General features: G+C 37.9%; 1 protein-coding gene across 1 annotated transcript in view; it reads right to left on the minus strand.

The window, feature by feature from the left end:
• NTNG1 (netrin G1) overlaps positions 1–21609 on the minus strand; it is a 163487-nt gene that overhangs the window by 28920 nt on the left and 112958 nt on the right. Inside the window, exons 5-8 of the mRNA XM_019473097.1 lie at positions 17643–17708; positions 15664–15723; positions 10558–10725; positions 4794–4931 (exon numbers count right to left, since the gene is read on the minus strand). Coding sequence (XP_019328642.1) covers positions 4794–4931; positions 10558–10725; positions 15664–15723; positions 17643–17708 — 432 coding nt within the window. The remainder of the gene's footprint in view (positions 1–4793; positions 4932–10557; positions 10726–15663; positions 15724–17642; positions 17709–21609) is intronic.

Here is a 21609-nt window from a genome sequence, read left to right on the forward strand (position 1 = left end):
AGCCCTATCGGAACTTCATCCTGTTCAATGAATTCTTTCTGCGTTTTACTTCCCTCCAGCTCCAAGCGTGGCAGTGCACTTCACTAGCACCAGTCCTGGCGCCAGCACACACCAGAACTGGAGGCACGTACAGCACCGTGCAGAGGGGAGATCCCACTCTATCCTGACCAGCTAAAAGCATTAAAACTGCTACTGGTAAAAAGATGTAAAAAGATACAGACGGATCGTCTATGGCTCCCCACAGAGGCAGCTGCAAAGGTGAACTGGAAGGCAGGGCATCCCGGTTCTGAATTTCTATTTCTTTTTACAGAATATAGCTGCCCATGCACAAGGTCAGTGTGTAGGTGTTGAAGGACTCGCAGAATGCATCTGTGTACAAACATGTATAAAAGATCACTAACCTTCAGTGGGGGTTATAATAACAATTACAGTTATGTATTTAATCTGTCTAGAAAGAAGTGCATGATGTATTTTTTCAAGAAAGATTTTTTTTTTTTTTTTTTTAAGAAATGGATAGTAACATATCTTTTCTTGCTGAACTGTAAACACAAACTTCCAAAAGCAAATGTTAATATAAGTTCCAGGGTTACAATTTCAGGCTTGATTTTCTTTGGCAATTCAATCTGCATGATGATTTTGATCAAACGCCTCGGCTTCTAACATTTGTAACACATGATAAAATGCACACAAAAAAGCTTATATTTAAATAATCATATAAGAAGTTGAATGCACACTGTGACGGAATATGAATTATCTAACAGGCCGCAGAGTAACACAAGTTCAGTCTGGAAGACAGATACAAACACTGAGCGCAGTTTGAGCACTGAAGATAAGAGTGTAATCCTTTGCCTGCTTTAATAAAAACTATTTAAAATGAACAAAAAAGGGTAAAATAAAATAAAGTATTCAGAGCTTGACATAAGGCATCTGGCTGAAAACTCATCGCTAATTGTTTTAAGATTTACACCATTGAACCAAGATGATTTAAAACAGTGATTCACAATAAATAACGTACTGAATTTAACTCAGGTAGAAGCTACCATTGGTAACTCTTGTACTCAGTCTAGGCCTTTGGGGGGCTGCAGGTTCAACGTCTCTATCTGCTCCTTGACTATATGACGGGAGATAGTGAATAATAATAATAATCATTGGACCCTCCCTCACCTTTTCCCCTGTGGGCTGATCACACCTAATGAAAATTCGAGCTGTGCTGGTAAACTGAGACTGGCAAAAGAGTCACTTCTTCTTTGCCTGATTGGATATATATGCAGCTGGTTTTGGAGTCAATTCTTGTGTGCGTGAAATTAAAAGGTGCTATTTCTAAATGCTCCTGTATGTATGCAACAGAATTTAGTCACCTGAAATGTCATGGCCAAGAAATACAAAAGCTGCAAGACTATGAGCAGTACACTTAGAAAATCAAATGAATGCGCCTGCTTAATATCTTGCCTTCATCCATTTTTTTTTAAAACCCAGGCAGTTCTGTGTGTAAACATTTCTACCTTTTGTTACAGGTTCTTCTTATCACAAAGCACCATGTTCAGTTTAAGGCTGGCCCAAAACAGCTGTAGTTGCTGGTTAAATTTCTTGCCAGGCTTGGAGGTTTTTCTTCTGGTTTTATGTTCATTTTTAAAGGAAATTGTTTAATTTCTATAATATAGAAAAATGAAATATAGCTATGTATTTTCTCATGTTTCTGGAATTCTAAAAGGGTTTCAGGACCAGGCTGTTCTGTTCTTAATTCATTCCTTGCGCTTTGATCTATATATGCCTGCTGGTGAGAAAACCATTGTCGGTATCTGGGAGGGAGGCGGAGAGCTAAACCCCAGCAGCGTCCCCGCACGCACGACGCCTGCGGCACGAATGGTTCTGGGGGAGGGCTTAGAAGTAGCACAAGGCACAGGCGCATCTATTGTGCCTCTTTTTCTGAGAGCAGCAAACCTTCCTGTACCAACCGGACCCTGCTGACCGCTCTGCCTATGCAGCATAAACCCTGAATTCAGTAAGATAACAGCTGTTATCACGGTGCTTTTTATCTGGGAGGCAAAGTCTAAAATTGCATCTGACCTCTGTATGCACGGAGACGCAAGTGATGAGCGCTCCGCCTAGATCCTCAAAGGTTTTAGATGAAATAAGTAAGAGTGAGGTACTTCTGAGGAGAATAGCTTCTGTGCCTTTTGCCCGTCTGTGGTATGAGGGAGACTACGAACAGTAATTTATCAAATGATGTACTGTGAGCCTTAGAAAACACCACAAGACTTTAGCGTTGGTTTTTCCCAAATAGGATTACTAATATATAAAACTAAGACACTCCATTTACTAATACAATCATACAAGTAATTAAACTAGCTATGGTATAGATTTAACTTATTTATTTATAGGTCAAGCTTCTGGTTGCCCTAGGTTTTTAGCAACAAAGCTCCGTAAGAATAGATTTTTCTTAATAATGCCAAGAGGCTACGTATAACAAAAAGTAAACAAACACATATTGGTCTGTTGAGTGTGTGTGTGTGTGTGTATCCATCTTTGCATATATACATTTCTGTACAGCACAAGCTCAGGCAAACAGATCAAAACCACACGCAACATGTCCAGACAAATCATCTTTTTGAGCTTTGCTCAAATTGGCACACTACAAAATTAAATGAATTGGAATTCTGTTCCTCCATGAAAAGACTTGAAATGAGATTTAAATCAGCGTGTGCTTGGTAAAACATGGCAATTTGATGTCTGTTCCATAAAACTGACAACCGCATCTAGTTGTTTTTCTTCTGAATTTGATTAGATAATTTAGTCAAACTTGGAGAATATCTAACCGTTACACAATCAGACTGAGATTTGTTCAGAAAATTACCACATAGTGAGGGAAACTTAATTAGTTTTGTCAGCAAATATAAAGGCACTAGCTTGCATTTCCAGAAACTGTCTAAAGCTTTTACAAATACTCTGATTCAGCTAAAATCAGGCTAATTATATGTTGGGCTCCATAAAACCTCATTAAAAGAACATTATTGGGGTTATAATGTCCAAACCTGAAAAGATAGGAAATACTGCATTTAATAAGCAATTGGTTTGACAAGCTGGTATATATATTATATTAATTATATGACTGTAAAATTTGCTCCACAGACCTGCCGACCTGTTCAATATCTCAGCTACTTAACATCTTTCTTAGACCCGCTGTGTGGACATGGAGTTTACTGTACTTTATTCAAATTCTACTGCAGAGAATCATAACCTCCTGTAGAAGGACAACCTGCTTCTACATACGGGGTGCAAGGCAGAGGGAGAGCCTATGATTTCTGAGTGCTTTTTTTGAGATACCTAGGATCTGATTTTTCAAAATATTCATAATCGAGAACTCCGAGATTTGAAACACTACTTCGCCTGCTTTCTGCTGCAACTGTAAGTGCTCAATACTTTTGTGAATCAAAACTCAAGTGCAAGTATTCAGAAAATGGGAATACAGTTAACAACCACATGTGAAAAGTACGGTTTAAATAACCTGCCAAATATAAACAGGAGCTTTCTGGCAGAAGCTGAGAAAGTCCAATTTTCTCGGGTAACATTTCACTGCGTTGCCCATGCAAACTTCCTTTCTCTTCATGTACTAGCTTTAATGCTAATTGGTTAATTATCACAATGTTTCCTGAAATTCTTTATTTATTGGTTTTCTTTCCAGATATATTTGCTGAATGGTCACAAGCCCAGATTTTCTACTTCAGAGGTACTCATCACTTGGAGAGGCAGCGGTAATCCCTAGCTTTGTTGGTTTTTTTTTGTTTTGTTTTTAAAGTTATGATGTAAGATTTGCATTTGTTTTAGAGCATTTAAAGCATTTGTGTGGCTATATGGCCAATTTTATACTATTTGACTAATTGGTGTCAGTAATTACATTCTCACTCTTAAAAATCAAAAGCAAGCTCTTGTAGAAATCTCTTTAATGTGTGTGTGGAAGAATGCAGAGAGGCAGGGAGAAAAGGTGAAAGAAGAACATGGGAGGACTCTCCAGAGTTTCCGGAAGTAGATGATCAAAACAGTTATAAAGAATAAATCTTAAGTTATAAATAATAAATTTAGTACAAAAGAAATTCGCAATAAAAGTCTAATCCTGTAGACACCCATGTGGTATTTCCACTCGCTTGTTTACAAGACCTGTTAACCAGAAGGGAAGCTAAATATACAACTAAGCATTGAAACAACATCTGCTCTAGCAGTATTTATGCAAAATTTCAGCCCTTATTTTTAAGGATGCTAAGTATACTTCCATTTTTTTTTACCTTTAGCTTTTGTCTAGTTTTCACTAATTATAACAGGTAATGAGCCAGCGTTCTGCAGTTTTATTGTCCAGGGACATAGTTTTAAAGTATGAAAGCATAGTTAAGTTACTCAAGAAGTTGAAGTTTAGTACAGAAAAAAGTGAACATGCAGAGAAATCACCTTTTGTCTTTTAGTAAGAATTTTAAATTTGGAGTTAATATGCTGATGTTTTAGTATACAAAACTTATTTCACAGTTGGCAAGACACGCATATTTACATATTGCAGTGGGAGCTCCTCCAAGGCATTAGCAAGAGAAAGAGAGCGGACACTGAAAACATATAGAAATAAATGGATGGCACAGTCAATTTACTGTCCTCATCTGGGAGTCTCCAAAAAGGTTCAGGCAGTATGGCGCTCTTACAGCTCGTAGAGCCTTTTGCTCATTTTCTGCTCTTAAGTAGCTGCACGTGATAGCATACAGGCGCAGAGGCAGCAAAGTTGCAGGAGAGGGGCGACTCTCAGAGTTACTTACGTTGACAGCCCAAGCTGTGCCAGATATATCCCGGCAGACACTTATCACATTTAGGCCCTGATGTTCCCTCCTTACACTCACAAAATCCTCTGTCATTACAGCGATCATGGACTGAACCAAAAGGGTTACAATAACAGTCTGCAGAAACAAGACAACACATACACACTGGATTCAGGTCTACATATGGTGATAATTCATTCAATACCAATAAAGGGTGCATTTCCAGTGCTAAAGGTAAAGGAAGACTGTCTGTTAAGGATATTTAGAGTAGTGAACATAACTACTATAGGTCCATTTATTTGTTTGCATATGTCATTTCAGGAAGAGACATTTTATGATGGGGAGAGAAAAAGTAAACGGAAAAGATATAAAGGCAGAAGATACCATGTTCTTTGAGGATAAGTGATTGTAACAGATTCTCTTTTGGTAAGGATGGTTTTGACAATTTAATGAACATTAAAAAGGCTTTGTATAGTACAGATATATCAATGTGCCGTCAGGGTGAAATGTTTCGCATTATTAAAATAGGCTTATCTATATTACTCAATATTTTCGGAAGTGCTGAATGTCTTTACAGGGCTATATAAATGCACTTTACTTATTTCCAAGATAGTCTTCCTTTATAGTTTTGAGCAGTATAATAATTTATGTGGATATTTGCCATTAAATTGATGAGATTGTATTTATCAGTGACGTTAATAAACCTTTTACATATTCCACAATGAAAAGCTTGAGGTGAGCAGTAACGTAATGCAAAACTTATCAGAACTGGCTTTACGCTGCCGTTTTCATTTCTCTCACCTCCCAGTGGGCAGATGGAAAATGCAATGAGGCTCATAGCCCACTGTATGTTTTCCACGTGTGTTCACCTAATTAAAGAATGACTAGGGTAACCCATTCCCTCCCACAACACTTACTGTGTTGTTCGTTCACAGCCCTTTTCTTTAACGTGATTACAGTATCTGTGTTCAGCTTTCAGCTAGCTGAACAAAGAAAACAAGACAGTAGCTAGCAGAGCTCATTTTTGGCCTCCTGTCCTTCAGTACATTTATTATTAATTTTTTTTTAAATGAAGGGCTGTATCTTATTTGTATGTAGACCCATGTAGACCCAGAGTAACTCCACTGTCAACTGAGACCACAGACACATTTTGGCAGCGTCTGATCTCTGCTGCTGTTGAAGGCAAAAGATACACAAATTGATTCCTGAATCTGGGCAACCTGCTGGGAGTCTGGCTTTATATGTCTGTGAATCAGTGCTACTTTGATGACTGCCTTTGGCAATTGTTCCCTAGCATTAGGTTAAACCTCAGCGATACTGTAAATGACAAAATGGAGTTGAACTGGGAAGTAAAATACGAAAAAAATTCCAAAGGAAAAACTGTAACAGGAAAAAAATTACCAGGAAGACATTTGTCATCTGTTGTCTCAGTGTTTATTAACTCTAAATTACAGATGGCACTTTGAACATTTGGCATGCTGAAGAAGAATAGTTACCTTTGGCAAACAGAATTCCACAATTATTATTAGAGTCAATTAGCTAGCAACATTCATTAATAAAGTTGAAAACTGACACGCCAAAAATACTGTGCAAGGCTGAGCAGAATTATAGCACAGTGAGTGCCATTTGAAAAGCTGGCAATTCTGATGTTAATCAGATGTATGAAATATTTATGTAAACAGGCATAGAACTGAGATAGACGTTGAATGCAGGAAGTAAAATTTGCTTGGAGAGTGTTTATAGAAAACCTTGAAAGACAAAAAGCTTGGAATTACATTAGAAACAGAAGGCCCGATTCTTGTACATTAAAAATAGCTTAGTTGAACATAATGGAGTTACAGTGATTTAAACAAGTGTTTGTGAAAGAAATCTGTGGCCTGTGATATTGAATGTTTATAGACACGTAACGTTATATTTTCCAGAGAACAAGAAGCTGACCCTGAATCAGTGAAAGTTTTCCTACTGAACTCTATAATATAAATACGTAAGAAGTACCAGGCCCACATAGTGCTGTGAAAGGGAAAGTAGATAGTGGAAACAAAACTTTAAGCCAGGCCCTTTTACAAAAGTAGTAGATCAAATCAGAACACCACACAGACCCCGTAACCTTTAGTAACTGAATCTAGCCTCCATCCTTCCCAATACACAATTGATACCATAGATACATAACCTACAGAGGTCCACCGAACATCCAAGCTCGTTGTCCAACACAGTATCACAGGCTGTGGAACACCTCCCAAGACCTGCCGAATACTTAAGACATTAAAAATCTCAAAAGCCACAATTCTGGTGTGCCACAGGGAGGCAGTCAGTATCTCCAATGCCCTTACAACAGGGCATTAAATAACATTAAGTTAACATTCCCAGATCACCCTAATAAGCAGACCACACACCAGGTTCCAGGGTGGGGAAAAAACCCCTGCAGATCTGAACTGGGAAGGAATTTTCCTCTTAACCTCCATCTGGTGACTGTCTGAAGGATGGGAAGATGACAGTAGTAGTCATCTGTTCACTGAGATTCACTATATCAATGTGATGCTGCCAACAAAACACAGTGAAAATCAGTAAAAAAGAAGGTTGGGAAAATGGGCTGAAGCTTGCAGGTTTGCTGCTTATCAGTCTGGGTTGACAGTGGCTACAGGACAACCCTCAGGGTTCACTTAACCATGTATCATTAGGCTTTCTAAAGGTCTCACAGGTGTTAACTGAAGCTTAAGCCTAAGTGACTGCAAGGTCGGCTTTCTTATAGGTGTGACAATAATTTCCACTTCAGTATTTATGTTGTAAGGCAAAGGAAATGTTTTATTACTCTGGGTCTACTTGGTGGTTTCCATGCTATCCATGCTTGCCAGTGTGTGTATTCACTGAAATAGAGTTGTTAGGACTTTATCAAGACCTTGTAAAAATAAAAAGCTCTTCAAGTTGTAAAATTATTTTTCACTGTAAGCATGTCAAGTGAATGATTTTTAACTTTCAATTACCTTGATTTATTTAGAAACTGCAGTTGCCCAGATGAGGTAATTTTGCAGTTAACTGACAAATCCACAAGTTTTTGATATTTCATTTTGAAAAATAAAATTTATTTTGCTTCTAAAGAAATTAAGGGCATAATGAAATTAGATTTAAGCCCACTGTATAATGAGTTGCATTTGGTTCACTGGTAAAAACCTTCTCAGTATTTCAATTCTTTGTAACTTGTCAGTTTTAAAAATGAAACATTTTACATTTTTACATTTAGTTAGCATCGGCTGAGATTCACAGATTTGTTATCCATGTACTTACCATATATATTTATGAAAAGTATATAAGTAGTTTTGATAAATCAGAGCCAAAGCCCTGTTAGCTGCCATTAAACTAGCTTATCCAAACATTTTTTACTTTTCTACATATATTGCTGACGAGGAAAGAATTAGCCTGGAAAAATGAGACTTTCATACGGGAATAAGACTTGCACAGGTCACTGGAAATCTGCTTATTAAAATGTTCATGCCAACATTCCACTCATACTTAAACCCCCAAACACTGCTTTTAAACTCAGAGAAAAGAGAAATGAGCGTTTCCAATAGAGCAAGACTCTTTGTGCTTGACCTAGAAGGATGGTGAATCCATCAACCTCTCTCAGAGGTGAAAATACTCTACACTTTGCAGGATTAAATCTTGGGAGCCCCAGTTCCTAAGCACTTTGAGCACAAACTTACTCTGTTTTCTGAAAAGTGCTTAGGTATCTGCTTCACTTCACTGACTTTAAACAAGAAGTAGCATGAAATTCTTCTTAAGTTGGCAAATCAGCTAGGATACATACATTTTGTGTGCAGTATGATCGCTATGACCCTGAAAACTGTCTTAGTCCAACAAGAATATTATTTATTTAAAACAAATTACCTAATATGTAGCAAACCAGGGTTTGATCCTATAGTCATCTCACATGGAACAATTCTCATGGGAGCCCAAGAGAATTCTGCTTGCATTAAGGTGGGAAAGTCAGCAAAGACATCATATTGCCTTTTTTTTTGTTGGCTTTTTTGGTTTGGTTTTTTTTTTAAGACTCCTGTTAAATGAAAGGTTTTTAAATTTTATTTCTGCAGAGCCTGGGCAATTTCAAAGTGCACAGTTGTTTTACTACGACATTCTAAATACATCACTTGCAAATTAATTTAAAATTTACTTATTTTTGACTCCTGGTGTATTAACTTCCTTGTCTTACGTAGCTACAGCTGCTGTCTTAGCATTTCAGCGTACATGGGAAAACAATTTACTGAATGAGCTGATGAAAAATCCCCAACAGAGTAATTTAGTGTCATATTCATTAGGCCTATTTAGGCAGCTGAAATTATACAGCCCTGATGTCATACCGATGGTGTCCGTCATCTACATCAAACAAGTATGAGGGACAGCGGGTCTTTTCCAAGAACATTTGGTTGGGTTAATCTCCTCAGCACAGTCATACAAAATCATGACTTGCCTACTAAAGTTCTTATTAGCTCAGACTAATTAATGTCAAAGGAGATCATGCATTTTCTGAATGTGTTGCCAAGCAAAGTTAAAAGAAGGACACGTGAAATGCAGTGCGTGGATGGATCTGGGTGTTTATCACAAAATAAAATGTAAATCTGTCAAGCTGCAGACTGAAACAAATAATAGCAATCTAAACAGTTTCTGGCTTGAATCTCGGCAATGGATTATAAAGAATATTAAAATATAATTTATACACCCATAGTATATTTTGGCATGAAAAAATCTTATAACTACTCATTCTTTTTGCTTCCTGGAAAATGGAAAGAAAAAAAAAATCACAGTGAAAATCCAGAACAGGTTCTACCGATGCTTATGTCTATAAGAAACATTATATAACAAATTCTCCACCTCTGTTTGTTATTAGAACAGCGCCTTTTGTGGCTACCTGTTAACTGCCGGCCATCGTATGAGGCTTCCTTTATTGACTACCTTCAATCTTCACTGAAAGTGTCCTAACTTTTGCTATATACTGTCTGTGGTGACATGAGAACAATGCGTATTCTTCTAGTGTGATAAAGACCTTATATTTTTTCCCCGATATGCTTTTTAAATTACGTTCTAGCATTTTCTTTACTTCTGCATTTTGGATATTTATAGCAGGTGCTAGGTCTAAAGCACTGTTTTCACCTAGGAATCCCTTTTCTAAATAGACATCATGTCAAACGGATTTGACAAATTCTGCTCCTAACCACATGGGCATAATTTCAGTTTCCCCTCTAAGGAGAGGGGAGGTAACGCTGCATTTACAGCCCTGTGCCTGGGAGCAGAATTAGCTGCAACAAGTTTTTATGAAATTTAAGTGAATAAAAGGGGTTTATAAACACCACTCCCCGTGTCCTATTGATGCAGCTGGCAACTTTTGTAGGTCTCCAGACAAGTATTCAAGAGTCTGTACTAATAATTCCGAAAGTTAGACCGGGAACAGGTATTTATGACTCAACCCTTCGGTTTTCACATGCGCAGCTCCAGTGTGGCTCCCTCCTGCAGAAGGACAGCACAGTTTCTCAGGGGTTTCCTGGGAGGGTCTTCCCAGGACCTTAGCCAGGGAGGTTCATCGTCATCTACAGATTCAAAATACCTCCTTGGGGCTACAGGGGCAACGGAAATGAGGCGAAAAGTCTACACAGATGTTCTTATCCATTGAAAAAGCTCATTCTGGCTCAACTGGCAAGTAAGCAGCAGTGGTCCCTAGCAGCTGCCAGCAGCGGAAAAGGCACAGAAGAAAAGCCGCAGTTATCCCGGGACTGACCTATGCACACATTTTCATCGTCCAGCTCTGCAGAAGCATTTCTGAAGTAGCCCAGCCTGCATAACTCACAGTGCTGACCTCTAGTGTTGTGCTTACAGCTCACGCAAATGACCGTATTGAGCAGCTCGATGTAACTGCACCGGTTGGAGTGCCCGAAGCATTCGCAGTCTTTCAAGGAAGAACAGAAATGTATACAAAATGTATACAGCAGCAGAGTAATAGCACATTACATGCTTAGTAAAAATGAACCATGAACAGAAGTATGAATGAATGGCACATACATGTTAATCAATGTAACATGGACAACAGCAGATGTTTATCTGCAATGGAAGCGAAGTTTGTTTCAGGCAGGTTAGCGTGACCCGACGACCATGGCATGACGTCGCAGGTTGGCTGTTGTTGGCAGACCTGATGGAACTGAAGCATTTGCAGTTGTAAACCTTTCAGGGGTACTGGAGGCTCAGTTTCCGCTGATAGAAATGCACATCTTTTTGCACATTTGAGATGAGTATAAATCAAGACATGGGAAAAACTTCCTCATATTAAAAATATTAAATACAGTGGACAAAAATTGTCGAACTTCATCATGCCTAAATGCACAACTGTAAGTAAAATAAAAGCTTTGTTCTGACATAAATGGTGAGTATTCAAAAATACTGCCGTACTCAGGGTACTGTAACTGGTAGGCACCTTGGGAACCAGACTATTTTATTTCAAGACCAAACAAATCTCTAGTTTGACAATTTTGGCCGGCACCTCCTAAAACAATTAACAGAGAAGAAAAGGAAAGAAGAGAGGTGTTATTTCAGAGCTACTTCTACTGTGCTTCTGAGGTAAGCATTAACCCATTTTTTTATATTCTGAGATGAAAAACAATTGGGCCAGAAAAGATCATGAAAATTCTGAAATGTGTACTGAATAGAAAGCACGCTTACTGCAGCCATCTGAAATGCAGCTGGCACGGCAGCCGCTTTTTAAAAACCCCTTCACTAAGCATAGAATGCTAGCGCCTTTTAGTCTAATCAGAAGCAATGCTTGGTTTTATGCAGAAAGAAGTAGAAATTAGAAATGTACCAATATCACTCTAGAAGGCACAGCTACACTTCATGTAGAAAGCTTGTGTAAGTCTGATCACTCAACTCTGAGATTATGAGCCCAGGATGAATGCAGGAAAGGTTATTAGGATGATCAGAGAAGTAGAGAGCCTATTTAAGAAGTGAAGACTAGGATAATTTGGCTTGTTTAGTCCAGGAAACTGAAGACAGGGGATATCACCGGGCTATAAATACATCGAGGAGATAGCCTTCTGCCATCCTAAGTGAATATCTGCGCTAACAGACAACACCGGCACAAGAACAAATGGGTGTTAACCCGCCATTGAGAAATTTCAACTGGAAATTAGGAGATGGTATCTAGCCTTTAGGGCACTGAGGTTCTCGAACACTCTTCCAATTTGTAGCAAAAACACTGATGCTTTAGAGATGTAGTTTATTAACTGGTGAAAGAGATTATGGTATGTTTCCTGCAGTAATGGCGTACTGGATGCAGCGACTTGGAAGGGCTTCAAGGTCTTGAAGTTAACTTAGCCTGGGATTAGATAAAGCTGTAGCAGAGGGTGTAAAATGTTTCCATACGTGACGGGGCCACGTCCCCTCTGCTGCCTTTCCTATGGTATGCTGCCGATTATGCTGGGGCACCTAATGAGCCCACCGATTGTCGGCATAGGGCGTCAGATACAGTATCTGTGCCTGTCTGTATTTTTATGAAGAAACAGCAATACCAGTACATGTTTATGAGTATGTTGTGCACAGCTAATACATACGTATTTCTTTGGCTGTTGTCTGATGTAGGGGACTGTAAATAGATAGCGTCTTTTCTTATACCGTACAACGCTTAGCACAACATATGTTTCAATGTTGAGAGCTGCCTTTCTGCTGCCAGGAAACATTAATTCAATTTACATATACACATTTAGTTAACACAGATGCATTCTTGTTCTCGTCAATGTTACACTGCTAAACCGATGTTTTGTGGTTCACGCCAATCTGATAATTTTGATGCCTGTAACTGCTGGAGTACAGCGAAACATTTGGTGTATCAGTCTCAGTATGTTACCACTTGACGTTGAGGGGGGAGGAAAAAAGTGTTAATGTTTGTTGCCTTTCGCAGCTGGTCAGTATGATTCAGCCTCCCAGCAGCATACCATACTGGTACGTTTGTCAGACTTGTGGCTAAACTTAAACGTACTGCAGGTGAATTTAGAGGAAATAATTTACCTTGTTTTTCAAATCTGTAACGGGCAGCAGAATACTACCTTTTAATGTTTCAAAAATACGCAGACTATAAAGAAGTGCCAGTAAATCAGACTATGCTACATCATGTTTTGTGTTTAAAGTAGCAGAAAGAAATTGAGAATATTCTGTGAATGACTGACTGCACTACTTCCACTCTGAAACTGTGATGTGACCCTCAATAATATTACTACCACACATAATTAGCTGTTACAAAAGCACAGGAAACAAAGCTGTACATAAAGTAATTCACTCTGTAACAAGGCTTGCTCCAAGTTATGATTTGGACTGAAGAAACATCTAATAATTACGAAGGACTTACGTTTAGGAGCATGTCTGTATACCAAACTACGCAGAAGGACTACCCAAGTTCAGATGTGGCTCATCAACTTTAAAGGTAAACAATGAGACCAATTCTTATACTTGGTTGCATTCTTACGGGTACTGCTCTTCTGTAACAACTGTGCTGTGTGAAAGAAAGCCCTTGTCCCCAAGCTAACTTATACCAAGATACAGGAAAGCTCTAGGAATCTTGATCATCAGACTGGTAAATGCAACATGGTATAGGGAAACGCCCAGTTAACTCAAAAACAGTCTAACGTCAAAGATTAGCAATGGCGCCAAGGAAGAAAAAAAGGCATGGCGAGTAACGATTAAATAAATTTTTTGCTAATTTTTGCTCCTCCCCCCCCCATTTTGCTAATGCAATAATAAGAACTGTACAACGTTCAGTTGTACAAGAACTGTAACAAGAACTTATTTTGCTTACTGCTGTTGGCCTGATCAGTGAATCATTTTTACATCCCTCTGTGTTTATAACAAAAGCTATGTAAAGGGTCCTCATATGATTGAAATGGAATTATTTTCTCCACTGGCTACATGAGGTGCTACCCTAAACCAGTCAAACATAACATGTAGAACTGCATTCAGCATCATGCCAGCCGGGAAGCTAATACCCATCAATGCTGTATGGCCTTTCTAGCTTACATGGTTCACCTTAACCAGCACACCAAGACCAGACAGTAGCCTGCTCATTAGACTTGTCAGAAGCACAGCTTAAGGTCTTCAGGCACATGTCTCTGGCTAGCAGCCCAACCACTTTCATGCACTGGCAAAGCTATGCAATCACTGAAAGAGATGGGGGGAAGTATCAAAATCGGGCTGCAAATGGTTTACCAACAATGAAATGACGTGAGCTTACAGCGCTAGAAAATGCTGCTTTCAGTTCTGAGTACCACATGTCAGAAAAGACACAGATAAACTGGAGACAGTTTAAAGCAGAATAACAATAAGGAGTAAATGGTCTGGAGAATAAAACCTCAGAGGAGAGGTAAAGATAGCTAGGATAGGTTTAAAGTGAAGGGAAAAGGGAGAAGAGGAAGACATGTTAGATTTGGTAATTGTCTTTGGATGATTCAGGAATTGTCAAATCCTTTGCCAACTCACAGAAGGATTGCCTGTATGAGCCTTTAAAGACTATTTCCAACGCAATGATTCTATTGCAACAATCTTGATCCTGTTGTAGAAAACATGGTAAAATTACCCATTGAAGGAGGCTCATAAAGAAGTTGATCGTTTAATTGTTTTGTTTCTATAAATGGAATACTTTTTTCCCCCCATTATAATGCTATGCATTTACGTCTTTGAGATGACATACTATTGTGCTGTGGGGACAAGGTTCAGCTGAAGCTTCAGCTGCAACCAGTGAAACATGAAACATCATCACGTGAAACAGTGGTAAACACACATGGAAGGGAAGCGTAATTTTAAACTGAGACAGGTAATGCAGGAGACAGCTATCGGTGTCATTTCCTAATTAAAAGCACAAAAAGTATTTCAAGAAAAGTGCATTCAGAAACCATTAAAATATTTTTTCTTTTTCATTTTCCAGTAACTCTGTTCCTCCTCTATGCACTAACAGAAGGCAAACAAAGGAGATTTCATTGTAACCTTGGAAATGACCTGCTTCATAACAAACAGTACGGCTCGTTATCATGATCTCATTGAATGGGTCACACTAAGTTCAAACATTTGTTAATATCCCTATTCCTTGTTAACATGTATTTCATGAATAATGAGATATCCACAATAGCTACAGAAAGACAAAACATCTTTATACATACTCTTTACAGATAAATTGATGAGGAAGAACAATGAGAAGATCTCAGGGTTCAGACTGTGAATGACAGATATGCAAATGAAACAGGCTGCCTGTAAGTCAGAGCGAATATTGGCGTCCTCCGTTATGCCCGTATAATTCCATTATTTTGATAAAACACTGAAACATCAGTTCAAAATGTAATGCCTACACTCCGAATTTGCACACTGTTACAATAAAATGAAGATGTAAGGCACACTTACAATGCATTAAAAGACATAACTATGCATTACACTCCATGGCATTTACAGATGCTTCTTGAGGATATGGACAATGACGTTTAATGTATTGTTTGCCCTCAACTAATCTGCTTATGTATCCTCTTTTACAATTTATGCACATCAGTGAGGAAAACAAGACTCTAGCAAACATTTGCTTTCTAGGCAACAGTCTGAATGGTCACATTCGTACATTTAACTCCTTTAAAAACAAATGCCACGTCACTTTATATGCCAGCAGCGACTGTCTAAGCAGCAGATTTATTATTTTCTTTGTATGGCTTATGTTTATGCGACTTAATGCTTCTCTTGTTGTCAATGAAGATGCCTCACCAGTAAGCTGATGGGTACACTTCACAGATATTCCAGATTCATACAGTGTAATGTTTTCACAACACAGAGCACTATGGAATCACTGTATGAATCCAAGAATTCCTACCTCTCTTGTGGTTTGCAACTTGAACAGAAGAAACAGTTGACATAGCTAATTTGGGAGCGACTGGATAGGTAATAAAATGAACAGTAAATTAGAAAAGGTATCATACAGGAACAAATCAAAAGATTAAAATAAACTTCCTTATTTTCTAACTTTTCAATTAACTTTAACAATGGTTATTCTTTTGTAAGGAAAGGGTGAAAGTTAGGGAAAATGAGTTCTATACTATCAACTATTGAATCATTTGAACTGTAATATCCAAGAGAAAGAAAGGGAATGTAATTCACCTCTACACACTTCGGCAGTTTTGAGTTAGAGGTTATTTGATGGTTTCTCCCAGTCCATGACCAATGACTATATGGTAACCAGAGTGGTCTGCAAAGGGTTTTATTAAATTTACATGCATATTTATTCTGGCCTGATAGCATAAACAAAGAAAACACAATCAAATAATATTAGGTATGGGCAGATTTCTGTAATTATTCTCTTCATATGCTATCCTTGACTGAAGTATTTAATCTACAATAAATGTTAAACGCTGTAACAATATGCTGCAAACACATAATCTGAATAGAAATGCTTTTAAGTTTTTGTGTTTTGTGCTCCCTAACAAAACATCGAAACTAAATTTACTAAAACTCTTATTTTTGGGGAAGAAACACAGAATAATTTTGTGCTGTTCAAGATGTATTTTGCAATGAAGTTAAGTCTTAGATCACAAGCGGTATAATTAAGCTATGAAATCCATTAGAAAAGCTGACTATCATTTCACTGGAAATGTTTTGATTTAAAATTCCTGTGAATAATGTAGGCTAATCCTTATAGAGAGCAGAGGAGCAGAGATGAATCTGGGGTTTTTTTTGTTTGTTTAAGGAACACATGCAAAAGCTTGGGAAATATAGCATGGGCTAAATGAAGTTATTGGAATGCTAAGTATCACTTTATCAGGGATATTTAATTTAACATATATATGAATAATGCAAACTAAAGTACATTGCTAATCCTTATAGAGAGCACAGATCAATTAGTATTTTCTATTTTGTTAGGCACATAGAAACTTGCACGTATAACGTGGGAGATTTTATACGTATGTGCGTATGTTTTGATTTGGCCATTGTGATCAATGGATTTAACTACAGCCCTTCCAATGTAATTCCCCAACAGATTCCAATACATCTTGTTCAGTTTAGTAGCTATTTTCTAGATCACCTTTTCATTAATTTTGTTCTCCATCTGTATGTGTTACGGCACAGAAAGGTCACCCTTTGAACAGTCAAAGCAAGCCACAGGCCAGATTTCTGCAGGGATTTTTTGGGGGGAGCAAAGGGCAGTAAATAAGGAGAACAAAAGGATGTTATTTTTTATAAAGAACAATCATTTTGAAATGTGAAGTAAAGCTGAATACCACTTCAAGTAACACAGAATCTTACTTTTATTAGTCATGTTAAAAAGTTGTTCTGTCTTTCTCAGTGCTAATGGTCATACCACAATCTGTGAGTAATTTTTTGTGTGGCACTCAAGCTGCAGAACACTACGAGTCTATCCCTGCAGAGAACTTGTTTGTATTGTGGATGGCACGCAAGCTGAGAATGCCTCTCGGCTCGCTTGGGAAAACAAAGTGGAAACAAGACATTAAAAATGGGTTTGATGTAGACAATGACAATCTTTCTCACTCAAGAATCTCAACACTTACTCAAAATATAGACTGCTGTCTAAACAAGTCCAACGTTATCTAGGGCTTTCTGTATATCAGTACTTATAACCTGCGCGTCTGCTTTTCCAGACTTTTTGCAGTGATGATGTGCATAATCTGAGCGTTGGAAGACTTTTCAGGTTAGGCTTGTTTTCTCACAGGACAGCATTACTTAGCACCAGAAGAAAAATGAGTTGGATTATCATTGTTACTACTTTTGCCACCATGTGGGACTCCTTGAAAGCAATGTCAGTAACTTTAGACCACTAGGAATTTTACAGCATCCTACCTTGGTTTGGTTTAGAAACCTCAAGGGAAGAAATATTCGGCCATATCCTATCAAACTTTGGAGGATCTGCATGCATCAGGAAAAATCAGGTTTTGTTATTTACATCTGTGATATTGTTCTAAACAGGCAAGCATATGGACAAAGACATAGATTACAAACATCCATTACTGGACTAGTCTAGGTTGCACTTGAACAGTACATGACTCCACAGTGAACAAGAAAACAAGCAATTGATGATTCCCAAAACACCAAATGGACATAAAATACTGTGCATAACAATTTATCTTCCGTGGTTTAAAATAGAATTTTTCTTGATGAGAAGATATCCTAGAGCAATATATGTGATTCTAACACCAGGAACAAAACAGGAACATATTCTGTTAAATCTGCTCTGTGGAGATAAAATGACAATATCAGACAAATAGGGATTTCTTACCAAAGACGAGTATCTTACCGTAACATCCTGTTTTAGGGCCTTTTGAGTGAATTATATTTCTGTTATCGGAAGAAATATATTTACCAGTAGAGTGGGCCTTTTCTTTTGCCCTCACACTTTTGTGTGTCGTATCTATTTCCTATCACCTCTACTGCTATATTTTACAGCTTGATTTTTTTTGGAAGAACATTAAATATCTACATTTCTTAAAGGCCCTACATAATGTGTTACCTACATGTAGAAGCATTTTGTCTCTCGGTGAGAGAATTAGCTATGTCTCTTTAGAGCTTCATCTCCTTTGGTCAACGTGCTTTGGGGCTGGGGTAGTGGGGAGTGATAATCCTTAGCAGAATGGTGCTCGGTGTTGGAGCTGAGAGTAAGTAAAGGGGACGGGATTGCGGGAGGAGGAAAGAAAGCTTTTCTTTGGGCCCTGATCCGGGAAATGGTATTTATACTCTCCCTATTTTTCTGTTATAATCTTTTCTCTGTTTTCATCTGCCTAGGTTTGAACATCAGATTTGGACCACGTTTTTATCATCTTCTGTGAGTACTGCAGTGGTTGTGTCCTTTCTGAGCTGAACAGAATTTTCCTTAATGGTCACATCAGCCTACACAGCGGTGATTATTAGTGGGGAGAGAGCTATTTCTTCATTTCTACCTACAAGGAACTCAGCTGGGTAGTGAGTATATTGCAGTTGTCACAACCTGGTTGGCGTTAGGGGTCTAGGCTTATAGGTCTTTTGGAAGAAGGTGTGTTTCACTGTTACGTCCACCTTAGTGGAAGACCTGCAGGGATGCTACGACAAAAAGACTGGGGCTTCAAACATCTGATGTGGAAGGAGGACATGATTTTTCTTCCATAGTATCTTCTGACCCATTTGTCAAGAGTGAAGAGAAATCGGCTGGGGGGGATGGCTGTCCCAAAAGTCCCCCCACATGGAGAACAATTCAAGGAAAGGATGATGACCTGCACTGTGCCATTTACTGTTAGGTAGTCTTCTGCAATTGAATCAGTCAAGTTGTGATATAATCACATCATTACATCATATTCTTGCATTTTTGTGCTTTTTCCTTATCAATCAAGAACACGGAAGAAAGAAAAACCGAGTCAGTTTGGTAGATTCTCAAACAGTCGATGTATTGATCAAAAATAACCTGCCTCTACTGCTCAGATCCACCAATTCACACACATAGGAAGTGCAAACACAATAGTCAGAGTGTATGACAAAAGGTACCTAAAAGCTGTACTTACTGAGGTGGCATGACAACCCCAGCCTACTGAAAGACTGTAATTCCATGCACCTGAGACACCACCACCCTCCTCCTCCTCCTCCTCCGCCTCCTCCTCCTGAAACACAGGCTTTAAAGTTATGTTAAAGAAGTTTCAAGCACACACAGGCAAATTACTTGCACAGTTAATTCACTGTTAAAGTTCTAGTAGTTTTAGGAACACTTAGGCTTGTCCTAAAGATTTTAAAGGGACTGGACATTAGAGAATACATATAAAAATCAGGAGCTAAAAAAGGAAAAGCAATCTTTATCGACTACATTGTCCTGCTGTCCCCTGAGCCTTTTTCTCTTTTAGCCATAGTACAACATCAGGGTTGTTGCAGAAAACATTTCAGACCGGAGCTTCCAATATCCTACTTCTGTTGTTGAATCCTGTGTAGCACACCTACTCCAAAAATTCACATGCATAATGGTCTTCAATTGAAATGGCCTAGGTATTACCAGAAGTAAAAGTAATAGCGTCAAAGCTTTGTAATGCTTTAGGACTAACCCTCTGGAATATCTGTTATTTAATAAACTGTAAGTCCTGTATAGGAAATCAGATATTTTATATAATCTGATTCATATAATCAATAATGTTTAATATAAAATCTAATTCTGATGATGATTTCCCCAAGTAATCTCTTGTCTTGGCCAAATGAAATGATTACTTGTATGACAGAAAAATCAGTGTTACATATTTCTTAGTAATCCTATAAACGCTATAGATCTGTGCTCATTTTAGCAAACTTATTTAAAATGGAGGTTGTGACTTACTGCAAAATAATTAAAAATTCCCTGACCCTTTAAATTAATTACATTGAGCTGAGTTTCTTAATGGACATCCAAAACAATAAAGAGCATATTTACGGTGCCTGAAGATTACCAATTAAATATTATTACCAGTGATTATTACTAGTTATTAGTGATAATTGCAACCATCTTAGAAGGGACTTCTGGAGGTCGTTCGTTCCACCCTTTGCTCATAGCAGGGTCAACTTCAAAGTCAGACGAGGTTGTTCAGGGTCACATCCAGCTGAGACCAGCCACTGTCTTCAGTGTCTCTGGGCTGCTTGGTAATGTGGTTAATGCTCCCGGGGACTTAATGCTTCTATTAAGTGCTTTTTTTTTTTTTTTTTTTAAATCTTTGGTAAAGATAGTATTTTTTTCTTATATTCTTATTCATGGAATGAATTATCACCAAGATTACAGGTTTCTTGATAAAGACCTTCTTAGCTTTGAAATTTTCTGGTTGGTTTTTTTGGTTTTTGTTTTTGTTTTTTTTTGAAATTTTCTGTTGGTTTTTTTGGTTTTTGTTTTTGTTTTTTAATAGAGACAACTTTAAATGCTTTATCTAAAAAGGTATGTGAGACCTCCAAGTCAAAGAATATTGACTGTCATTCCCACAAGTATATTGGAGCAGATGAGTCATCCTTTGAACAGGCACTGGGAAGATTCATTTAGCAGCTAGTTATTCTTTTATAGCAACTTGTGAAAATATTTCTAGTCCTCAGTGATTACCACTAAGAATAGAGACAACTTTAAATGCTTTATCTAAAAAGGTATGTGAGACCTCCAAGTCAAAGAATATTGACTGTCATTCCCACAAGTATATTGGAGCAGATGAGTCATCCTTTGAACAGGCACTGGGAAGATTCATTTAGCAGCTAGTTATTCTTTTATAGCAACTTGTGAAAATATTTCTAGTCCTCAGTGATTACCACTAAGGGTATTATTTATAGAGAAGTTGACTAGATAAACCAAGCTTTTCCAGAACAGTTCCACGTATGGACACTGTATTCTGTAATTAAAGTCATTATTTGCCAGAATAATTAATGAATTTTGGTGTAGGTATTCTAGAAGATATATAAATCTACTGTAATATATTCTATGACAGTTATTCTGGGCAAACAAGGCTACAGAAATGTGCAAAAGTTTCTAAAAGTACATTTTAGTGTTGTTATTTAAAAGTGAAGCTACTGTAGGCACCTTTAAGGGTAGAGGCATGTGAGCTACACAACTGAGCAGAAAATCAGATATGACATTTTAAATTTGCATTGGAAATTTCTGCATTTTTAGTTACTATTGTTCCAAAACCAATTATATGCAGAAAATAACTATTGGGAAAAAATCTTACTTTCATGAAGTAAGGAGAAACTGATTGCATGGTATTTATTAGGTGTATGATCATTTCCTTTTTTTTCCCCTCCCAATTCTTTTTTTGGATATACGGTATCAGAATTACCTATGCTATTAAACGAA

This window comes from Aptenodytes forsteri, unplaced genomic scaffold, assembly GCF_000699145.1.
Source record: "Aptenodytes forsteri isolate BGI_AS27 unplaced genomic scaffold, ASM69914v1 Scaffold181, whole genome shotgun sequence".
In the NCBI taxonomy this organism is placed as follows: domain Eukaryota; kingdom Metazoa; phylum Chordata; class Aves; order Sphenisciformes; family Spheniscidae; genus Aptenodytes; species Aptenodytes forsteri.